General features: G+C 40.4%; 1 protein-coding gene across 4 annotated transcripts in view; it reads right to left on the bottom strand.

Moving 5' to 3' along the window:
* LIPJ (lipase family member J) overlaps positions 1-22224 on the bottom strand; it is a 37714-nt gene that overhangs the window by 7951 nt on the left and 7539 nt on the right. For 3 of the 4 annotated variants that reach the window (XM_058696287.1, XM_058696288.1, XM_058696286.1), the window contains 6 exons: positions 16208-16319; positions 15508-15625; positions 7937-8135; positions 6925-7034; positions 3292-3428; positions 2784-2930 (listed from right to left, as the gene is read on the bottom strand). In XM_058696287.1, coding sequence (XP_058552270.1) covers positions 2784-2930; positions 3292-3428; positions 6925-7034; positions 7937-8135; positions 15508-15625; positions 16208-16312 — 816 coding nt within the window. In that variant the 5' untranslated portion in view covers positions 16313-16319. The remainder of the gene's footprint in view (positions 1-2783; positions 2931-3291; positions 3429-6924; positions 7035-7936; positions 8136-15507; positions 15626-16207; positions 16320-22224) is intronic. The other variant, XM_058696289.1, reaches the window with a different exon arrangement.

Raw genomic sequence — 22224 nt, forward strand, 5'->3', positions numbered from 1 at the left:
GCTTTGAGTTTAGTGATGACTTTTTAGATACAACACCAGAAGCACAATCTGTGAAAGAAAATAACTGACAAGCTGGCCTTCAATAAGCTTAAAAATTTCTTCTTTGCAAAAGACCGTATCAAGAGAATTATACGACAGGCCACAGACTGGAAGAAAATATTCGCAAAAGATACATCTGTAAAGGATTGTTACCCCCAAAATGCAAAGAACTCTTCAAACTCAACAATGAGGAAACAAACAACCCAATTTAAAAATGGGCCAAAGACTTTAACAGGTACCTCATCAAATAGATACACAGATAGCAAATGACCATGAAAAGATGCTCAACATTATACGTTATCAGGGAAATGCAATTCAAAAAAAAATTTTTTTTTACATTTATTTATTTTTGAGAAACAGAGTGAGACAAAGCGTGAATGGGGGAGGGGCAGAGAGAGTAGGAGACACAGAATCTGAAGAAGGCTCCAGGCTCTGAGCAAGTGGTCAGCACAGAGCCTGATGCGGGGCTCGAACCCACAAACTGTGAGATCATGACCTGAGCCAAAGTCGGACACTCAACCGATTGAGCCACCCAGGTGCCCCAGGGAAATGCAATTCAAAAGAACAGTAAGAGACGACTATACACCTGCTAAAATGATAAAAGTCCAATATGCTGTCGGCACCAAATGGTGAGGATATGGAGAAGCGGGGATTCTCATTCATTGCTGAGGGTAATGCAAAATGGCACAACCACTTTGGAAAGCACATGGGTGGGTCTCTTATAAAGCAAAAGGAGTCCTTAGCATACAATCTAGCAATCACACTCCTTGGTATTTACCCAGAGGAGTTGAAAATGTACATTCACACAAAATCTGCACACTGATGTTTATAGCATCTTTATTCATAATTGTCAACACTTGAACCAAAATGTCCTTTAGCAGGTGCATAGGTAAACTGTGATACATCCAGACATCAGAATATTTTTCAGCACTAAAAATAAATGAGCTACCAACCCATGAAAAGACATGCAGGAACCTTAAATATGTGTTAGTAAGGGGAAGAAGACAATCTGAAAGGGTTACAAACAGTGGGATTCCAAGTAGGAAAAGACAAAACTGTGGGTACGGTGAAAAGATCAATGATTGCCAAGAGCTGAGTAGGCAGGGATGAATCGGTGAAACACAAAGGATTTTTAGGGCAATGAAACTATTCTGTATGATACCGTAATGGTAGATACATGTCATTATACATTTGTTAGAATGTAGAACGCCAAGAGTGAGCCCTACTGTAAACTATAGATTTGGGGTACTTATGATGTGTCAATGTAGGTTCATCAGTTGTAACACATGTAGCACCCTGGTGGTCACTGTCATGCCCAAGGCCATCTAGGTTTTTTCCTCATGTTATCTTCTAGGAGTTTTACAGTTTCACATCTCACACTTAGCTCTATGATCCGAATTCAAGTTAATTTTGTGAAGGGTGTAAAGTTTGTGTCTAGAAGTTTTTTTTGCACGTGGACATCTGCTTGTTCCAACTCCAACACCATTTGTTAAAGAGACTGTCATTTTTCTATCGCACGGCCTTTTCTCCTCTGGCAAAGCTCTGTTGATGATATTTATGGGGCTCTATTTCTGGGCACTCTATTCTGTTCCACTGATCTAGTAGTTTCTTCTCTCACTCATTCCACGCTATGACTGTAGGTGACTATAGCTTAATAATAAGTCTTGGGGTTGAGTAGTATCGGTCCTTCAACTTTGTCTTTCCCTTCAATACTGTGTTGGTAACTCTCAGTTTTGCTTCTCTCTATAAACTTTAGAAGCAGTTTGTCAATATCCTTAAAATAACCTCCTGGGACTTTGATTGCGATTGCATTGAATCTATGGACTAAGTTGGTAAGAATGGACATCTTGACAACTTCTCTTTCTTTGAATGAATAGGTTGGTTCTCACTGAGAAATTATTAAATCGTACAGGTGCAGGAACCAACCACTAGTCTAAATGCTGCAACTGCCCCTGCCAAATCTGGATTTTTAAATCTAATGTGCTGAAAAAGTCTTAGAGTGAATGCCTACATCTGTAATAGAATGTAGATACAACCAATCCATAGGGCCTCGGTAATAGGGGCTTGAGCACTGAAACAGTTTTCCACTGCAGGAATTTTGACAAATGCCAGGAGCATGTAAGATAATTAGCGGGCACTAATGCTAATTACAAAGAGATCAACAAGAAAGGGAAGGAGTGTTAGGAACCAAGATATAAGAGTAGAAGCTGTGGGAGCACTGGGGTGACTCTGTCAGTTAAGTGTCTGGCTCTCGTTGGCTGAGGTCATGATCTCACAGTTCATGGGATCAAGCCTCGCGTTGGGCTTTGTGCTGACAGCATGGAGCCTGCTTGGGATCCTCTCTGTCCTCTCTCTCTGCCCTTCCCCCCACTCATAGTCTCTTGCTCTCAAAATAAGTAAATGAACTTAAAAAAAAAAAGAGTAGGAGTTGAGACAAACAAGTGATAGAAGACAAATACAACAAATGTTGGGAAACTAACACCCAGAAGCAAAGACCAGTAAAGACACCCATCACAGCAGCTGCCCTCTGTTCTTTACAGAGAGCAAGACAGATGCGAAAGCAAAATTATCTTGACATACTAATGCTGATCAGTTTCAGAATGTTGGTACAGTCACAAAATCAGAAAGACTAAGAATCTAACTATTAGTATATATGGGAAAACCACAAAATAACACACAAGGCACTGTTACGAGCTGCTTGCTAAAAACTGACAAAATACATTTCAAATTCAACTTGTTCTTACCATATTCAAGTTCTCCAGGTCACATCCATACATCAGAAACAAGACCTCACGGCAAATCTTGCCAAAAATCTTTAGCGGACACAGCTTTGAACCAACAAATCTTTTAAATGAAGTATTAGGTAAGAAGCCTTTGTTGCCAACAAAAGCCTGTAAAATAAATTTACTTTATTTGTATTTGGAAGACCAAAATAATTAATCAAGAAATGGTGTGATGAGTTCACTATATTTATAATCAAACGCATTATCTCACGTTAGTTTAAAACATTTACATTAAGGGCAAAACTTGGAAACACAAGGTAGAGAGAAGTTGACCACTGGATTTTCCTTCATAAAAACATGTCCACAGGTATTATAAGTAAAACCCTATTCCTTTGTAGAAACAAAAGCAAGAATCCAGTGCAAATAACACCACAAAATTAAATTCACACATAGCCAAGACCTTTCGTTTTGAAAGGAGAGAATGTTGTCATTTGGATTATCAACTACGTAGAGGAAAGGAATAACATACCTTTATCACTGACTTCCACTTGTGTGCCATTTTGATTAAAGGGCTGTTTGAGTATTTAATAGAAAAAACTGGAGCTAAGGCAAAAAATATTTTGACTTTTTCAGCTATCTTTGGTATTGTGGAAAATGTTATGAAAGCTGAAAGAAAATAAGACAGAGATTAACTACTCTTATGCAGTTACTACCATCGTAATAAATGACATCGTGGCAAACTAGAGTAAATTCAGGGACGCCTGGGTGGCTCAGTGGTTAAGCATCTGACTCTGGTTCAGGTCATGATCTTGTGTCAGCTGTGCTGACAGCTCAGAGCCTGGAGCGTGTTGTAGATTCTGTGTCTCCGTCCCTCTCTGCCCCTTCCCTGCTCTGTCCTCTCTCTCTTTCTTTCTTTCTCTCTCTCTCTCAAAAATAAATAAAGATTCAAAAAAACAATTTTTAAAGAGTAAATTCAATAGACTTTGAATAATTGACTCGCTCATTTTTTTTCTTTTAAAAATTTTTTAATGTTTATTTTTGAGAGAGAGACAGACAGAGTGTGAGCCGGGGAGGGGCGGAAAGAGAGGGAGACACAGAATCCGAAGCAGGCTCCAGGCTCTGAGCTGTCAGCACAGAGCCTGATGCAGGGCTTGAACTCACCAACCGTGAGATCATGACCTGAGTCGAAGTCAGACTCTTAACTGATTGAGCCACCCAGGCGCCCCTAAGAGTGGACATGCTTGTCTCGCTCCTGATCTTAGGGGAAAACTCTGTTTTTCCCCACTGAGTATGGTGTTAGCTAAGGGTTTTAAGTCTACAACATTCTTGATGGTAATCCTTTTAACTCTGAGATAAAAACATTTAATAAAATGTAGGTCACTTCCTCTAGTATGACTTCTATCACAATTGATTAGCTGTATTTATTTAAGTTAAATCCACTACTAAATGTAGGCTTGTACTCTGGTGTAAGTACTCCGATGGACTTAAAGTCCTTTATTTTTATTTTATTTTTTTAAATACTTTTTTAAAGTTTATTTATTTTGAGAGACAGAGAGTGTGAGTCAGGGAGGAGAGAGGAGAAAGAGAACGCCAATCAGGCTCTGCGCTGTCGGCGCAGGGCGAAAATGGGGCTCGATTTCACAGACTGTGGGATCATGACCTGAGCAGAGATCATAAATCAGGTGCTTAACCAACTGAGCCACCCAGGCGAAGTCCTTTCTTTTTATTTATTTTTAAATTTTTTTTATATTAAATATAATTTATTGTCAAATTGGTTTCCATACAGCACCCAGTGCTCATCCCAACAGGTGCCCTCCTCAATGCCCATCACCCACCCTCCCACCCCCCATCAACCGCCAGTTTGTTCTCAGTATTTAAGAGTCTCTTATGGTTTGCCTCCCTCCCTCTCTGTAACTTTTTGCTCTTCCCCTCCCCCATGGTCTTCTGTTAAGTTTATCAGGATCCACATAGGAGTGAAAAGATACGGTATCTGTCTTTCTCTGCCTGACTTATTTCACTTAGCATAATACCCTCCAGTTCCATCCACGTTGCTGCAAATGGCCAGATTTCATTCTTTCTCATTGCCAAGTAGTATTCCATTGTATATATAAACCACAACTTCTTTATCCATTCGTCGGTTGATGGACATTTAGGCTCTTTCCATACTTTGGATATTGTTGAAAGTGCTGCTATCAACATTGGGGTCCAAGTGCCCCTATGCATCAGCACTCCTGTATCCCTTGGGTAAATTCCTAGCAGTGCTAATGCTGGGTCATAGGGTAGATCTATTTTTAATCTTTTGAGGAACCTCCACACTGTTTTCCAGAGCGGCTGTACCAGTTTGTTTCCCACCAACAGTGCAAAAGGGTTCCCGTTTCTCCACATCCTCTCCAGCATCTATAGTCTCCTGATTTGTTCATTTTAGTCACTCTGACCGGCGTGAGGTGGTATCTCAGTGTGGTTTTGATTTGGATTTTCCTGATGAGGAGGGACGTTGGGCATCTTTTCATGTGCCTGTTGGCCATCCGGATGTCTTCTTTAGAGAAGTGTCTATTCACGTCTTCTGCCCATTTCTTCACTGGATTATTTGTTGACTCACTCATTTCTTAATTCCCTTATCAAACATTTATCAATCACCCAGTTTGAGACATGCATATCAATCACAACATAATGCATATTATTAGTATTAAAAATAATACCTAGATCATAAATTGTGATAAACCAGCAATAAAACAGTCTTGTTAACACTGTAGCTTAAAAACCAGAAACAACATTTAGCATTTGTCTAAGTAGCAATGGTGAAAACGCGCTAAGTTGATTTTTCTGGTATTTGAATCTTATACTTTAGGTGACAGAGTCAATAAATGTCAAATAAGTTTAATATTTACTTTTAATTTATTTAAAAAGTTCCTTGCCTTCTTGTACAGAGGATACCGAATGCTGGTTTATATTATATTGTTAGTTTAGAGTCACTGATATGACAATTATTTGTCATCTTATCAAGCTACATATTTGCACATCTTAAATATTTTTAAATTTTTTTTTCAACGTTTTTTATTTATTTTTGGGACAGAGAGAGACAGTGCATGAACGGGGGAGGGGCAGAGAGAGAGGGAAACACAGAATCGGAAGCAGGCTCCAGGCTCCGAGCCATCAGCCCAGAGCCCGACGCGGGGCTCGAACTCACGGACCGCGAGATCGTGACCTGGCTGAAGTCGGACGCTTAACCGACTACGCCACCCAGGCGCCCCCATCTTAAATATTTTTATAGCTTTTCTGTTTTCTGAGTTCTGAGAAAGCAAATAACCAAAGAATTATATATCATAGTATGAGTCAATAAGCTCTAACACGTAGCCCACTTGCTTCTTATTTCATGATTTTCCAGGATTCCTGGTTCCGGATAACTGACACATGGCTAACTAACATCAGAGAACAGATCTATGGAAAATGGGATTAGACTGTTACTCAACACATTTTTTAAAGCGGGAAATGGATTACTCTCATAAGAAAATGATAATTTTCAGCCTAGAACAGACTCAGTCAATATTGGCTTCTATCATAAAATGGCCTTTGTAACTTCCAAAGTGGAAAGGGTGAAAGTAAAAAAGTTTAGCATACCACGTAAGAGAATTATGTTAGGTCTTAGGGAATGTATTTGTTTTCCTGAAAGTGAAGCTGTTACGCCTGAGCCAGAAGTATGACGGCCGTGAGCTGTGGGCAGCTCTTTTCTAGTCGTCTTTAAACATGTGATGACCTTCCTCGCCCTTGTGCACATCTTAAGTCTCATCCACCCTGAATGCATAAACATAAACTTCCCTTTCAAGTCTCTCCCTCCCAAAGTCCTTTGCTACATTTAAACAATAAGAGTAGGTATGACATTTCTATTTGTAGCACAAGAGGTAGTCATGATCTCGAGATGGATAGCCAACTTTCGTACCCTTGGAAACCAACAAAACCGCAAACAACGTGTTGTTGACAATCGATTCTTTGTGACTAGAGAAGATAAGGTAGAAGGGAAGGGGGGGAAGCTGCCAGGCGCTGCTGTGGCATTCCTGCCTCCGGCTCTCCTTTACTTCCCTTGCAGCTCTGGAAGTTCACCCACACCCTGGAGAAGGATGCCTGCAGACCTTGCAAGAGTCCTTAAGGAACATTAGGACCATACCGATAGTGGTGCCCTGGGAATGGCCCACGTAAAATATTTCCTTTTGTCCCGTGTGCTTCACAATGAAGTCAATGGAGGCGGGGAGGTCGTATTTAGCCATTTCATCAAAACTACAAAAAAAAAAAGACAAAAAAAGAAAAAAGAACATTGAAATTCCCTTGCTACTAACGGGCCGTTAACACAAACTTCCGTGAGAACACAAAGTCAAGGAAATAAAACAGCCCCAACATAGTCTTTAAAAAAAAAAATTTTTTTTTAATGTTTAGGTATTTTTGAGAGATAGAGAGATAGAGCATGAGTGGGGAGGGGCAGAGAAGAGAGGAAGACACAGAATCTGAAGCAGGCTCCAGGCTCTGAGCTGGCAGCACAGAGCCCGACACGGGGCTCGAACTCATGGACAGCGAGATCATGACCTGAGCCGAAGTCGGATGCCCAACCGACTGAGCCACCCAGGCGCCCCTCCCTAAGATAGTCTTATAAAGAGGGTGTTCGTGTATTTCTATGTACAGGGAGATACACTAAGTGTAATGGAGCAAAAGAATTGGTTGAAGGAAGGGTGGGGTTGGCCAAGGAAGGTCACTACTGAAAAAGGAGAAACACGCTTAAAATCAGACAAGCACTCTTTAATTTTCAAGCCAAAATTTGCATCCACGTTGATGGTCTGTTAAGAGACCTGACTGAGAGAAGAGCCGCATTCTAATTCATTTCATTTAAAAACCAAACCAGGGGCGCCTGGGTGGCGCAGTCGGTTAAGCGTCCGACTTCAGCCAGGTCACGATCTCGCGGTCCGTGAGTTCGAGCCCCGCGTCGGGCTCTGGGCTGATGGCTCGGAGCCTGGAGCCTGTTTCCGATTCTGTGTCTCCCTCTCTCTCTGCCCCTCCCCCGTTCATGCTCTGTCTCTCTCTGTCCCCAAAATAAAAAAAATAAAAAAAATAAAAAAAATAAAAAAACCAAACCAAACGTTCGATACGCTTATCAAACAAAAGGAAACATTATTTGAGTTTATTGGTACCTGAAGGCCCAGAATTCTTTGGAGTTCGTTTTCAGGTACAGGTGTTTCCTGGACCACGTAGTTCCTCGGCTGTTCCCCAGCCACACGTCATAACCGGCATCGGCCAGAATGAAACCCAGGCTGTTGTTGGGAAGGTTGGAAACCCAACTGCTGCCAGATGTCAACAAGCCATGTTGCAAGTAGACGACAAGTTTCTGAGCTGGAAAAAAAGATGCAGAGAATTTCTTTTTAAATTTTATAATATCTGGGCGCCTGGGTGGCTCAGTTGGTTAAGCGTCCGACTTCGGCTCAGGTCATGATCTCGCAGTCAGTGAGTTCCAGCCCTGCGTCGGGCTCTGGGCTGACAGCCCGGAGCCTGGAGCCTGCTTCGGATTCTGTGTCTCCCTCTCTCTGCTCCTTCCCCAGCTCACACTCTGTCTCTCTCTCGAAAATAAATAAAGATTAAAAAAAATTTTAAATAAATTTTATAATATCTGTGTAACTAGCTCATGGGAAAGTCAATCTTTTAATACATGACAGTTTGGAGATTAAAAAAATTTGTTTAATTTTATATTGTAGAAATAGGGTAAATTATTAATGTTTAGTCCCATTCTATGTCAGAGATATAGAGATATATGTCAGAGATATAATGTGTTAAACACATTAGTTTATTTTTTTTATTTTTTTTTTTAACGTTTATTTATTTTGGGGACAGAGAGAGACAGAGCATGAATGGGGGAGGGGCAGAGAGAGAGGGAGACACAGAATCGGAAGCAGGCTCCAGGCTCTGAGCCATCAGCCCAGAGCCCGACGCGGGGCTCGAACTCCCGGACCGCGAGATCGTGACCTGAGCTGAAGTCGGACGCTTAACCGACTGAGCCACCCAGGTGCCCCTAAACACATTAGTTTAAACACCTTAGTTTACTAATGGATATTTTTCAAATGACCAAGTGCATAATTAGGCCGTGTCTCATTTAAATACATCAACTTTTTTCAAAGTCTATTTATTTTGAGAGAGAGAGCGAGAGAGAGAGAGAGGGAGAATGCATGCAAGGGGAGTAGGGGCAGAGAGAGAGGGAGAGAGAGAATCCCCAGTAGGTCCCGTGCTGTCAGTGCAGAGCCTGATACAGGGCTCGAACTCATGAGCAGTGAGATCATGACCAGAGCTGAAATAGTCAGATGCTTAACCGACTGAGCCACCCAGATGCCCCTAAATATATAAACTTTTAAGGATTATTCAAATATCTAAGAGTGATGGGAGCACTCATATCCATTTTAAATAGCATATTGCATAAAATATTATATTGTATATGATTTTCCCACTCTTCCATTTCATAAAGATGACTTTATAATCACATTTTCACAGACATATTCAATATATGTGTTATCATTAGAACCACTGTGCTAGTTACCTAACGGAGTTCCCAGAACTCTGATTGTGCTTGAAAGCTTTTTGGGAAATAACACCTTTTGAGTAATGTTAAATGTGCTCACGAGTAACTTTGTTAAGCCCCGACTTGTGATTTACGCATAATCCGCATCATTAGCGTCTACTGCCCCAATGCTGTGGGCGCCCCGCACAGACCCACTGACCAGGCTGATGTTTGCGCCCACTAGCTATCGTGTTACCAAGTTGTACCCGGCTGCCCCTTCTCGGGGGAGGCTGAGAACGTACAGTGTTGGCTGAAAGGGAGCTCCCACACCAGAGGAGGAAGGAGGCCACCTTCTCAAGCAACTGACACAAAGGTACAGAGAGCTGAGTCCCTTGCTTCTGGGTTGGACCGACTCTGATGTACTTCGTGTTGTATATCACCCCAAGGGACAGGGGGGAGGCTAGACTCCAGGCGAGACCACATATTTGCTTAACTCCTTCCTCTGCAATCTTCTTTTTTAAAAGTTATTTATGAAGAAAATTGTTTTTAATGTTTATTTATTTCTGAAAGAAAGATTATGAGCAAGGGAGGGGCAGAAAGAGAGGGAGACCCAGAATCCGAAGCAGGCTCCAGGCTCTGAGCTGTCAGCACAGAGCCCGATGCGGGGCTTGAACTCACGAACCACAAGATCATGACCTGAGCTGAAGTCAGACGCTTAACCATTTAGAAACCCAGGGGCCCCATCCTCTGTTCTCTTCTGCTTCTTCTATCTCCTTTTCCCTGAGATTCCCCTCAATAAATCACATACCCTCAAATCCCTGCCACAGGCTCTGTTTCTAGGGAACTTGACCTAGACGTACTACTGAAAGTGACCCAGGAAGTAGACATTTAAGGACGGGGTTGTGGAGTTGGTTTCCTTGCTGGCTGGCCGACAATGAGGACCCGTCACTGATTGTAGGTAGAGACTCAAAGAACACTGGATGTTGTGGCGCTTAGCCCACTGGCCAAGATATTCATGTTTCCTGTGCCGATACAGGAAGGGGGTGACTGGCTTGCTCAGTATCTGTGACAGTGAGGAAGCACAGAGGAAATGGAATTATGAGGTCTGGGGAAGCGGGCAGCTGTTGTCGAGTGCCAATGGTGTTTTAAAGAGAGAAAATTGCAGACCCGGGGCAATCACTCACCACTTCAAAGCAAAGGGTGCAAGTCCTAAGACCTTTTCAGTGGCATTTTAACACCTCGTCGTCTACAGTCAGAGGGCAAACTGATTTCTACCAGAATCATGGTCATGAACTAATTGCCAGGAGAGTGGGACTTCGGGAAGGTTGAACTGTCAGTGCTGGAAAGAGTCTATGTCATATTTGGGGCTTTGATAGGGAAGTAGGACTCTGAGACTGTCTGAATGAGAACTTTGGAAGCTTACATCTCAGGGTTCCCTGAACCCACTCCTCTCTGTTGGAGCATAATGCCCCCTCTGACTTATCTTTCAGAACAGGTCTTCTCCTCCTGAAGATCCTCCCCAGTGCCTTCCTGGATGCTCCATCACCAGCACTGGTTGAGTTCCCCAGTGGCTGGACTGGAGCGTGTTGGGTCTGCTGAGGGAGAGGTGAGATTGTAGGCTAAGAGAGCTACAAAATCTGGCTAATACGCATATGACCGCAGAAATTGGAAGAGTCCGCCTAAATGTTAGATAGAAAGGAAACATATACATACGTGTATGCTGGATAAGGGAGAGTTTGTTCATACGTGAGTGCATTCCTACGATACAAGATTTAACACAGCCGCAGTGGTTCCAGGGGTCAGTCCTCATACTCTGCCAGGGTTTCTCAGAAGCTTAGACAATTCCAGAATAAGAAAGCAGACTGTGGCGGAAAAGATACAGAAGCTAATCTATTGAATGAGAAAAGAACACCCACCAACTGATTTAGCATGCCTTGGGAGAGCCCACAGGATAGAACACCTACCAGGTTGAAAAAAATACTCTGGTGAGGACATCAGCAAAATTTAAAAGCTCAGAAGTGGAGAACTTCTATTTCCATTTTGGGATGTATAATAAACTGGAAAAAATATTGCTTTTATATATATGTATATATATACACATATATATAATATAAATATATTATATTTATATAATTTATATTTATATTATATAAATATATTATATTTATATAATTTATATATATTTATATATTATAAATATAAATATATATTATATATATAATTATATATGTGTATTTATATATATATAAATATATATACCCCTGATATATATATAATATACATATCAGGGAGCTGCTTCACAGAGCAAAAATCTGTCCCCAAATCTGAGGAGAGACAGGTGCTTACAGGGAAAGAGGAGACATAGTCCTTCTTCATGGGGATGCCCAATATGAATAGTTTGGGAAGAATAATTGAAGAATTAGTGAAGGTCAGTTCTCTGGCTCCAAGGACAGGACAGGGTGTGAAGGACAGGGTACAGTCGAAATGGGGAAAGTCCATATCATCCTATGAGCTCCATCCCATGAACCCTACATGAACTTCACAGAAAAGATTGGAAAGAGTCTTACAGAAGTGTCCATTGTGGTGCAGTTGTCGCAGGAAGGTAAGACACTCTCTTCTGGTCTTTTCCCCATCTGCCCTCCAGAACAATACTCAGTCGGGGGGTCAGGGCACAGGGAGGGAAACAAGTACTTCCCAGGGCACACTAGCCAACCAAAAGTGCATAGTATGACTCAACCAGCAGATCCCAGTGCTATGCAGGGGGCTCACAAAAGGAGGGGCCATGAAGACAGAGATGTAGACTAAACTGGCTGCCCCAGTTTGGGCTTCTCACCAAGGAGGAGCCATGATGACAGAGATGTAGACTAAACTGGCCCCCCAATGTGGGCCCCTCACCAAAGCAGATCTAGCTACTGCCAGGGCAGTATGTCTAACCTGTCTGCAAAGGAGATCTTACACAGTAGCACCCCCTGAAAAGACCAAACCAGCCGCTTGGAGGCCAGTTGTGTACATCAGACCCTTTCTCTCCTAGAAAGGGCCGCAGTTCACTATGACTAGGACTGGTATCTGTTTCTGCTATGATTTACCTTTCTTACCACACAGAACCACACCCAGCACTACTGTTCAAGAGTTCATGGAATGTCTGATTTGCAAATATGGAACCCCTCATGACATTACTTTGAATAAAGGAATTCACTCCAGGTCAAAGAGGGTGCGTTCATTAGAAGGCCACTGGTTTTACCACATGACAACCCTCACGAGGCTGTTAGCCTCGCAGAGCACTGAAACAACACCCCGGTAGAGAAGCCAGCCGGGAGATGAAGTCCTGTAAGCACGGGTGCGATCCTTCAGGACTCATTATATACCTTAAACAAACGCCCAGAACATAGTGCTGCTTCCCCTAATTGGTAGAACACATGAATCTGAGAAATAAGGGATTAGGTGTCACACTAATACCCAGTAACTCACTCAGGGGTTTGCACTTTCTGTCCTCACAATTTAAGGCTCTTCAGATCTAGAGGCCCTGGTTTAAGGCAGAAAACACTCCCACTAGCTCATGAAGTAAACATCTAAAGAAAAGAAAAGAAAAAAGAAAAGAAAAGAAAAGAAAGAAAAGAAGAGAAAAGAAAGAAAAAAAAAGAAAAAAGAAAAGAAAAAAGAAAAGAAGAGAAGAGAAAGAAAAGAAAAAAGAAAAGAAAAAAGAAAAGAAAAGAAGAGAAAAGAAAGAAAAGAAGAGAAAAGAAAGAAAAGGAAAGAAAAAAGAAAAGGAAAGAAAGAAAAGAAAAGAAAGAAAAGAAAAGAGAAAAGAAAAGAAAGAAAAGAAAGGAAAAGAAAAGAAAAGAAAAGAAAGAAGAAAGCTATGACTGCCACCTGGTCACTTTGGGCTTCTCATGTTGGAAGACTTGGGGGCAAGGAAAAGAATTACTGCATGGGCAGGAGTAATGGGTCCTGATCATCATGAGGTGGTAGGGCTTCTGATGTAGAATGAGGATAGAAAAATACTTTTGGTATTCATGTGATCCACTGGGATATCTTTTGTTGTTACTCCCGTGCCTTGTCTCACCTAAGTGTGAGACAATACTGTCTCATAAGTGTGTAATAAGTGTGTAAATACTGCAGCTGTGACCTGTTATGGACACGGTAGCCCTTAGGGATGAGGACCTGGATGGCCACATCAGGGAAGACAGCTCAGAGGGAGGGGAATCGACACTGGGTAATACAGTTGGGAATGTATGAGTACCAGTCATGGCCTTAGGGTCACCTGCAAAAGCAGATGCCATAATTTCTTTCCCTCTCCCTCCTCTTGTAAGTTTTCCCAAAAATTCGGACCTTCCAAAATCCTGCAAAACCTGTACCGGGATGAAATAAACTTAATGTGAAAAACAGACAGATCTAGTAACACAAGGGGTGCACTCTGTTATTTTGGTGCCCCATCTAGATTTCCTTTACTAAGCAGGGGGACCATTCTTCTAGTTGCTGTGGGTTTTACTTTCTGAGTGTTCATTATTGCCCCTTTCTCTGTAGGATTGGCCCCGGGCAAGTGGCAGTTGCCTCACGCAGGAGATTATATCTATTTCTATGAGTAGCCTTCAGGCAAAGGTGTGGCAACATGGAGAGTTAGGCTAATTCCCTAACTTCAAGGCGGGACCACTTTGGTAGTCCGTTCACGGACCTACGAGCTCCTCTGAGATCAGATTGCATCTGGATTTAGCTGAGTCCCATCCTTCCTTAGCTCCTTCCCCTGCCCTCCCCTGATTTCCACAGGACCTTCTCCTGACAGTCCTACCCTGGTTTCCACAGGGCCTTCTCCTGACGGTAGACCAGCAATAAATCACATGCACCTGAATCTCTGTCTCTGGCCCTGCTCTAGACAACTCTAAAGCCCTTACTGTATTTTTAGATTCACTTTGAATATTTTATTACAGTATTCGTGAAATTAGATCATACCCTCAAAAGTGACCACTATGATTATGTTAAATCTATGTGAATATTTTCTGTCCAGTAGCTGTGACCTTTATAAGGATCCCAAATTACATTGGTCGAGGTGGTTTCAAATTAATATCTTCTCTGAAATGTACTTCAATGTTCAAAATGAGAACTTGAGACGGTATTCTATAATATGAGAAACATTCTTTTCAGGGAGAAAATCTAAAGAGGAAAGAAAAAAAAAGGCTGATTGTTGTTTTTTAAATTATCTTTAATGTTTATTTATTTTTGAGAGAGAGAGAGAGACAGAGCATGAGAGGAGGAGGGACAGAGGGAGAGGGAGACACAGAATCCAAAGCAGGCACCAAGCTCTGAGCTGTCTGCACAGAGCCCGATGCAGGGCTCAAACCGACAAACCAGAAGATCATGACCTGAGCCAAAATCAAAAGTCAGACGCTTAACCGGCTGGGCCACCAAGGCAGCCCCAAACAGGTTGGTTTTTATTTGAGCAATTAGATGAATAAGCAGAAGTAATCTGTTACATATTCTGCTCATAAGTGGCCGATACAGAATTAAAATCCTCGTGACAAATTTTAGTGCTTTATGTTTTCACCTCACTTGCTGATAGTGATGTACTGTATTGTTGGAGTAAAGAACCATGAGGCTATTACCAACCTGATCTCTTTGCTATTCGTAGACAAGAGAGCCGAAAGACGAGGAAGGAAATTTTTACCAGCCATTTTTCAAACCTACAGAATAATGTTACCCTGTTACATTTCTAACCCCTCATGAAACAAAGAACTTGTAGTGAATCAACACGTATGAGTAGAGTGATCCACAAAGAAAACGTGGAACAATTTGTGTTCCACCTCACTCTAAAACCATTCCTGAGGCTCCTGGGTGGCCCAGTTGGTTAAGCATTGGACTTTGGGTCAGTTCATGATCTCACGGGTCAAGAGTTCCAGCCCCATGTCGGGCTCTGTGCTGACAGCTCAGAGCTTGAAGCCTGCTTCAGATTCTGTGTCTCTGTCTCTCTCTGCCTGTTCTCTGCTCTCTCTCTCTCGACAATATATAAACGTTAAAAAAAAAAAAAACACAACAAAACCCTCTGTGAACCGGAAACCAGTGGAGAATCACATTCTCTTTTTGAGGCATGTAGAGACTTGTATGCGAAGTTTTCGGTGCACTTAATCTTTAAATCCTTTTCTTGTCCTAAACTTACTGAAAAGAAGTGGCAAAGTGAAGAATCTCAGGTCCCAGAAAGTCACCAATGTGTTCTCAATTGAATATTACCTGAATTGTCATTGTTCGCCTTCCCATAAGGAATTCTATAAAGGCCAAGAATATAACCATCTTCAGTTACAACATCATGCACTTCACCTGGGTAGCCCCAATAGGAAATAATTTGGCTCTAGATAAAGAAAAAGGAAACCTTTTAGTATGTTGGTCTGTTAATGTAATGTGATAACAATCTAACCTATTAATGTAATAATGGACCTTCATACTGTCTCAACATTAGGACTATTTTTTTCACTAGTTCATTGATGCCTTCAGTGATAGATATTTATAGAACACCTACCAAGGTGTTATACATTGTATTCATCAGTCTTATACATTATTTTTTTCTAACTACTAATCAGTCATGCTTTTACTCAACCAGATACAATTTAAAAATATATGTTTATTCAAAGATGTTTGTATGTCTATGTTCATAGGTAAGCTTAGGTCTGAAATTTGTATGTCTATGCGTGTATACAAAAGAGAATTTGTATGTCCTCTATAAATATTTATATATATTTTCATCCAGGGACAAAATAAGGCTAAAGCTACAGAACAGTAAATGGGGACTATGGGCTGACTCATATCAAAATATACGAATGCAAGGATATAAATTTGACTGCAGATCTATTAAAATAAAAGCACCCCCAAATTACAGAAAGAGTAGTATTCCCTGTTATTTTGGCAACTTAGCATTTATTTCCTAGCAGCTTACGATATTCATGTTTGCTTCAGGGTTTACAGATCTTCGGGATCGAAAGGCACCATGAGTAGTCCCAAGAATTAAAATGAAAGACATCACTTTGAAAAGGTACCACATTTGGGATCTACATACCAAAGGAGACATTAATACTATTAAAATTGCAACAAGTAATAACATTTGACTATTTGAATAATTCTGTGAGTTAAGGAATATTACCAGTTTCAGATAAGAAAGTTGAAGGTCTGAAAAATTAAGTAAGTTGTCTAAAGATACAGGGTGTTCTTGGCCGTCAAGATTCAGATTCGTTCCCGCTTCATTCTCAAACCCATGTTTTTCCAGCCACCCTATTTTGTAGCACAAACCCCCTCTTTGAAGTCTCCATCATAGAATTGCCTAGCCCAGTTCCAAAAACTTTATCATATACTACAAGTTCATTGATAGCTGAATTAAGGATGTAATAATATTCTTACCAGGCTAACACTTATTTAAAGTGTGTTTAAAGGTTGCTGGGTTTTGGGGAGGGCAGGACAGGTGAGGAGATTAGGAAGATTGGATAACTCAACTTCCATCCAGACTCTCAGCATCTAGATTTTACTGCATACAGAAATGCTTGTTTTGAGTATCCTAAATTCTGGGAAACCAGGACTCTTAAGTTCTTTCTAGAATAAGAAACCAGGGAGCCACCGAGGTCACTGCCCACATTCTCTCCCAAAAGCATGACTTATGGATCTCACGAACCCTCTACAATAAGCCAGGCACTGTACCTGGAAGGACATTGTGCAGAGTTCATAGGTCTGGCTTTGCCACTCACAAGCTATGTGACTTAAAGGAAGTTACTTAACCTCTCTGAGCATCAGTTTCCCTACCTATAAAATGTGAAGAATACCTCCTTCTCAGGGTCGTCATAAAACTTCAATTTGATAAATGGGATATGACGCTTTGTTAGTATAATACCAGTCACATAGCTAACATTTACTGTGTGTTAGACTTCCTCACTTAAGAGAACAAACTATTACCAAACTATTTATGTGCAAATAATTGCTATGTCTTTCTTATATGTTTGTTAGCTTAGTTCCAGCAAATTTAACAACTTGCTACAAATTATCCAGACTTGAAAGTTTTAAACTACATTTATTTTTAAGATGTATTTTATTTTTTTAGCATTACAATGTTGCTTTTTTAAAATATAATTTATTGTCAAGTTAGCTAACATACAGCGTATACAGTGTAGTCTTGGCTTCAGGAGTAGATTCCTGTGATACGTCACTTACATACAACACCCAGTGCTCATCCTAACTAGTGCCCTCCTCAATGCCCATCACCCATTCCCACTCCCAAACCTCCCACTCCCGTCATCCCTCAGTTTGCTCTCTGCATTTAAGCGTCTCTTATATGGTTGGCCTCCCTCTCTGTTTGTAACTTATGTTTCCTTCCCTTCCCCTATGGTCTTCTGTCAAATTCCACATTTGAGTGAAAACATATGATATCTGTCTTTCTCTGACTGACTTATTTCACTTAGCATAATACCCTCCAATTCCATCCACACTATTGCAAATGGCCAGATATCATTCTTTTTCATCACATCCATTGCATATATATACCACATCTTCTTTATCCATCCATCTGCTGATGGACATTTGGGCTCTTTCCATAACTTGGCTATTGTTGATAGTGCTGCTATAAACAGTGGGGTGCATGTGCCCCTTCAAAATGGCACTCCTATATCCTTTGGATAAATTCCCAGTAGTGCTATTGCTGGGTCATAGGGTAATTCTATTTTTAATTTTCTGAGGAACCTCCACACTGTTTTCCAGAGTGACTGCACCAGTTTGCATTCCCACCACCAGAGCAAGAGGGTTGCCCTTTCTCCACGTCTTCCCCAACACCTGTTGTTGCCTGAGTCATTTATTTTGGCCACTCTGACCGGTGTGAGGTGGTATCTCAATGTGGTTTTGATTTGTATTTCCCTGATGGTGAGCGATGGTGAACATCTTTTCATGTGTCTGTTAGCCATCTGTTAGGTCTTCTTTGGAAAAGTCTAAGATGCATTTTCTGATCGAAAGCGTTAACCTATGGAAACTGGACTTCTCCCCTTTTGGTCTAGATTTGTGTTATATTTGGTATAATATCAGTGCTCTTTAGTAAGGGCAGAAGGCAGACTTTAAAACATAATTACCAAGCTTTTTCTACCAAAGAAGAGACAGAAATCTGCTAATTTAAGTGCATAAGCAAAACATTTATAACATTTGTAGTCACAATCTAGATGTTCCTCCTTGGGGGTGTTCTTGGGAAAGTGTTAGTGAGATGGCAAGTCTATTTGGTTCTCTGTCCTCATGGGCTGTCTCCGGAATTTGAAGCTTACCATACATACTGATTTTAAAGTACTTTGCATTAGTCTAGAACAAGTGCAAATCTATCATCCCAAATGAAAACTTTTTGAAAATGGAATGATATTAGTAATGGACTTGGGAAACAGGCATAAAGTAGACTGTTCTAGACAAGTGGACTTACGGTGACCCAACTTTTATCCTTATTTCCCCAAATGTTGGTATTTTTATCCCAATAAAATGCAGGAGAAGGATGGACCTTTGGCATATGGTTGTTGAGACTTCTAACAACCACCAATGGTGTATGTTTCGACTGAATTGAATTACCGACTTTATTTGGTATTTACAGTGATTTATCAATTGTACAAAACAACTGATGAAAAAGTTCACTAAAATCTAGATCTCTGCTGTTCAATATGTGGCTATTGAGCACTTGAAATGTAGGAACTAAAATTTTAATGTCATTTGAATTATTTTTAGTTTATAAACTAAAGCTGTGAAATTTTTTTCTGCTAAATGCGAGTTCCAGGTTCCGAGCTGTCAGCACAGAGCCCAACATGGGGCTCGAACCCACGAACCATGAGATCATGACCTGAGCAGAAGTCGGACGCTTAGTCAACTGAGCCACCCAGGTGCCCCGACACTTTTTAAAATAAAATGACAGCATGTTAGTGATGCAAAATTGAGTGACAGTGCAGAAGCTGGTATTACGCCAGATCAGTAAAGGGAAAAATAAGACTGGAACGAGACTGTGTCTCCATTTTCAAAATGAATGGCAAATGTAATTTGGCACGACAGAGCAAAATGAAAAGGTTTCCTTCCTTCTAATAAAGAAATATTAAAGATCATAAACAATGTTGAGAGACATTTTCAGCAAACACGTAGTGATTTTGATAAGGAGTTTCTACACAAATGTCAAAAAAGAATCCATGAAATCAGAAGTTTTTTCTGTCCAAAAAACATTTCCCTCTTTAACAGAATCTGAGCTTGTAAATTTAGACTTCTGTAAAATGCTTTGGATTCTTGCACACACACACACACACACACACACACACACACACACACAAAAGAAAGAAAAGAAAAGAAAACCATTTTTAGATGGTGAGCTGCTAAACAAAAATGATTATAGTTGGAGAAATGTTGGAGGAAAAGTCTAAAAATAATATTTTGCAAGTTGAAGATCTTCAATAAAGCCTCCAAACAATTGCCCACAAATACAAGAACTTTCTAAGAATATAAAAATCAATTGATTCAAAATTTGAAGATTTCATGTACTTTTCTTTAGTTTCAGATGAGTTGTGCAATGGGAGAGACACTGCGGTTAATATTTCGGATAATTTTGTGTCGGAGGCCTTGTAGCTCTACAAAGAAGTGTCAGTTTGTGACTCGTAAAAAATCAAAGACATAGCGCAAATGCTTAAAAATCTTTCACGTTTCTTAAGTAATTTCAGCTAGATATGAAAAAAAAATTAGTTTCTGTCACAATAGACAGGGCTCCAGCTATCTTATTTCAGAAATACAGATTTATTAGAATTTTAATACTGCCATAAACATAAGGGTGTATTTATCTTTTCGAATTAGTGTTTTCATTTTCTTTGGGTAAATACCCAGTGGTGCAATTACTGGGTCATAGAGTATTTCTATTTTTAATTTTTTGAGGAACCTCCATTCCGTTTTCCGTGGTGGCTGCACTAATTCACCTTCCCACCGACAGTGCACGAGGGTTACTTTTTCTCCATATCTTTACCACCACTCGTTACTTTATGGTTTTTGATTTTAGCCATCCAACAGGGGTAAGGTGATATCTTGTGGTTTTGATTTGCCTTTCCCTGATGATTAGTGACGTTGAGTATCTTTTCATGTGCCTGTTGCCACATGCGTGTCTTCTCTGGAAAAATAGTCTATTTAGATCCTCTGCCCATTTTTAAGTCATGTTGTTTGTTTTTTCAGTGTTGAGTTGTATAAGTTATTTATGTATTTTGGATATTAACCTCTCATCATATATCGTTTGCAAATATCTTCTCCCACTCAATAGGTTGCCTTTTGGTCAAACATTGATTTTCTTAGACCTCTGGAGGCTGGAAGTCCAAGGTCAGGCTAGCAGTATGGTAAGTTTCTGGTGACGACTCTCTTCCTGACTTCCTGCTCTCACCTTCTCACTATGTCCCCATGCAGCAGAGAGAGCTTGCTCTCTTCTTCTTGTAAGGCCACTAATCCTTTACAGAAGGCCTCACCTTTATGACCTAATCTAATGGATGTAAGTATTCCCCCAAAGACCCCGTCTCCAAGTAGTATCACTGTAGTGGTTAAGGCTTTAATGTCTGAATTTGAGGGGTCACAAACATTCAACCCATAACATATTTTAATTCTATGTTTACTTTTTTTGAGAAATTGCCATAGCCTTTTCCATAGTGCCTAGACCATTTTACATACACACTAGCAACGCACAAGGGTTCAAATTCTCCACCTCCACAATGACACTTGTTAGTGTGTGTGTGTGTGTTTGCGTGTGCACAGGCGCACGTGTGTGTGTTTATAATGACCATTTCAATAGGTGAAAAGTGGAATCCTGTGATTCTGATTGGCATTTCTCTAGTGACTAGTGATGTTGAGTACCTGTTTCCATGTGCTCATTGGCCATTTACATATCTTCTTTGGAGACATATCTATTTGAGTCCTTTGCCCGTTTTGTATTCAGGTTGCTTGTTTTTATTTTTTGTTGTGAGTCTTAAGAATTCCTCACATATTTTAGAGATCAATCTGTTCTCAGACAGGTGATTTGCAAATATGTCTTCCCATTCCATACGTCGCCTTTTCACTGTGTCGATGGTGTTGTTTTAAAATTTGATGAAATCCAACTTGTCCATTTTTTCATTTGTTGTCTATGCTTTTGGTGTCATCTATAGGAAAGCATCTCTAGATCCAATGTCATGAAGTTTTCCCCTTGTGTTTTCATTTAAGAGTTTTATCATGTTAGTGCTTACGTTTCAGTCTTTGATACAATCTGAATTAATTTGTGTACATGGTATGAGGTAAAGGTCCAACTTCATTTTTTTTGTGCATGGATATCCAGTTATCTCAACACTTTCTGTTGAAAGGCTGTCCTCTTCCTCATGAAAGGTCTTGGCATTCTTCTTGTGAGTCATTTCACCATATATGCAGGGACTATTTCTGGTTCTCTATTCTATTCCATTGGTATGTGTCAGTGTTTATGCTGGTAGCACAAAGATTATTAACGCTTTGTCATAAGTTTTGAAATCAGAAAGTGTGAAACTTTCAACTTGGTTCCTCTTATCAGAATTTGTAACCCAAGAGACTAATATTTCGCCTATTGTTTCATTCCACTGTGCAATACATATTGAAAAATATGTATTTTACAAAAAGGGTTAAGGATGCAGTTATCAAAATCACTCAATATGTATATGCAAATGCTAAGAATGATGATCAGATTATGAAACTCTCAAGAGAAACAGAAGACAGAGTGTCTTGTGTTCTTCACCAGAGCTCATTCATTGAGTCATGGGAGATTTTTAAAAGAATAAATGTATTGTCAACTCTAATTCAAGACTGTCCTGAAACAAAAGCAGTATTTGCCAAATATCGGAGAAGAAAATGTTGGTGGTGTAACTTAACTTTCTTTCATCAATATCATGCTGAGAAAAAAAAAGCTCATTTATTACCTTATTAAGGTGCCATAAATTA

Source organism: Neofelis nebulosa, chromosome 13 (assembly GCF_028018385.1).
Source record: "Neofelis nebulosa isolate mNeoNeb1 chromosome 13, mNeoNeb1.pri, whole genome shotgun sequence".
NCBI classification, from domain to species: Eukaryota; Metazoa; Chordata; class Mammalia; order Carnivora; family Felidae; genus Neofelis; species Neofelis nebulosa.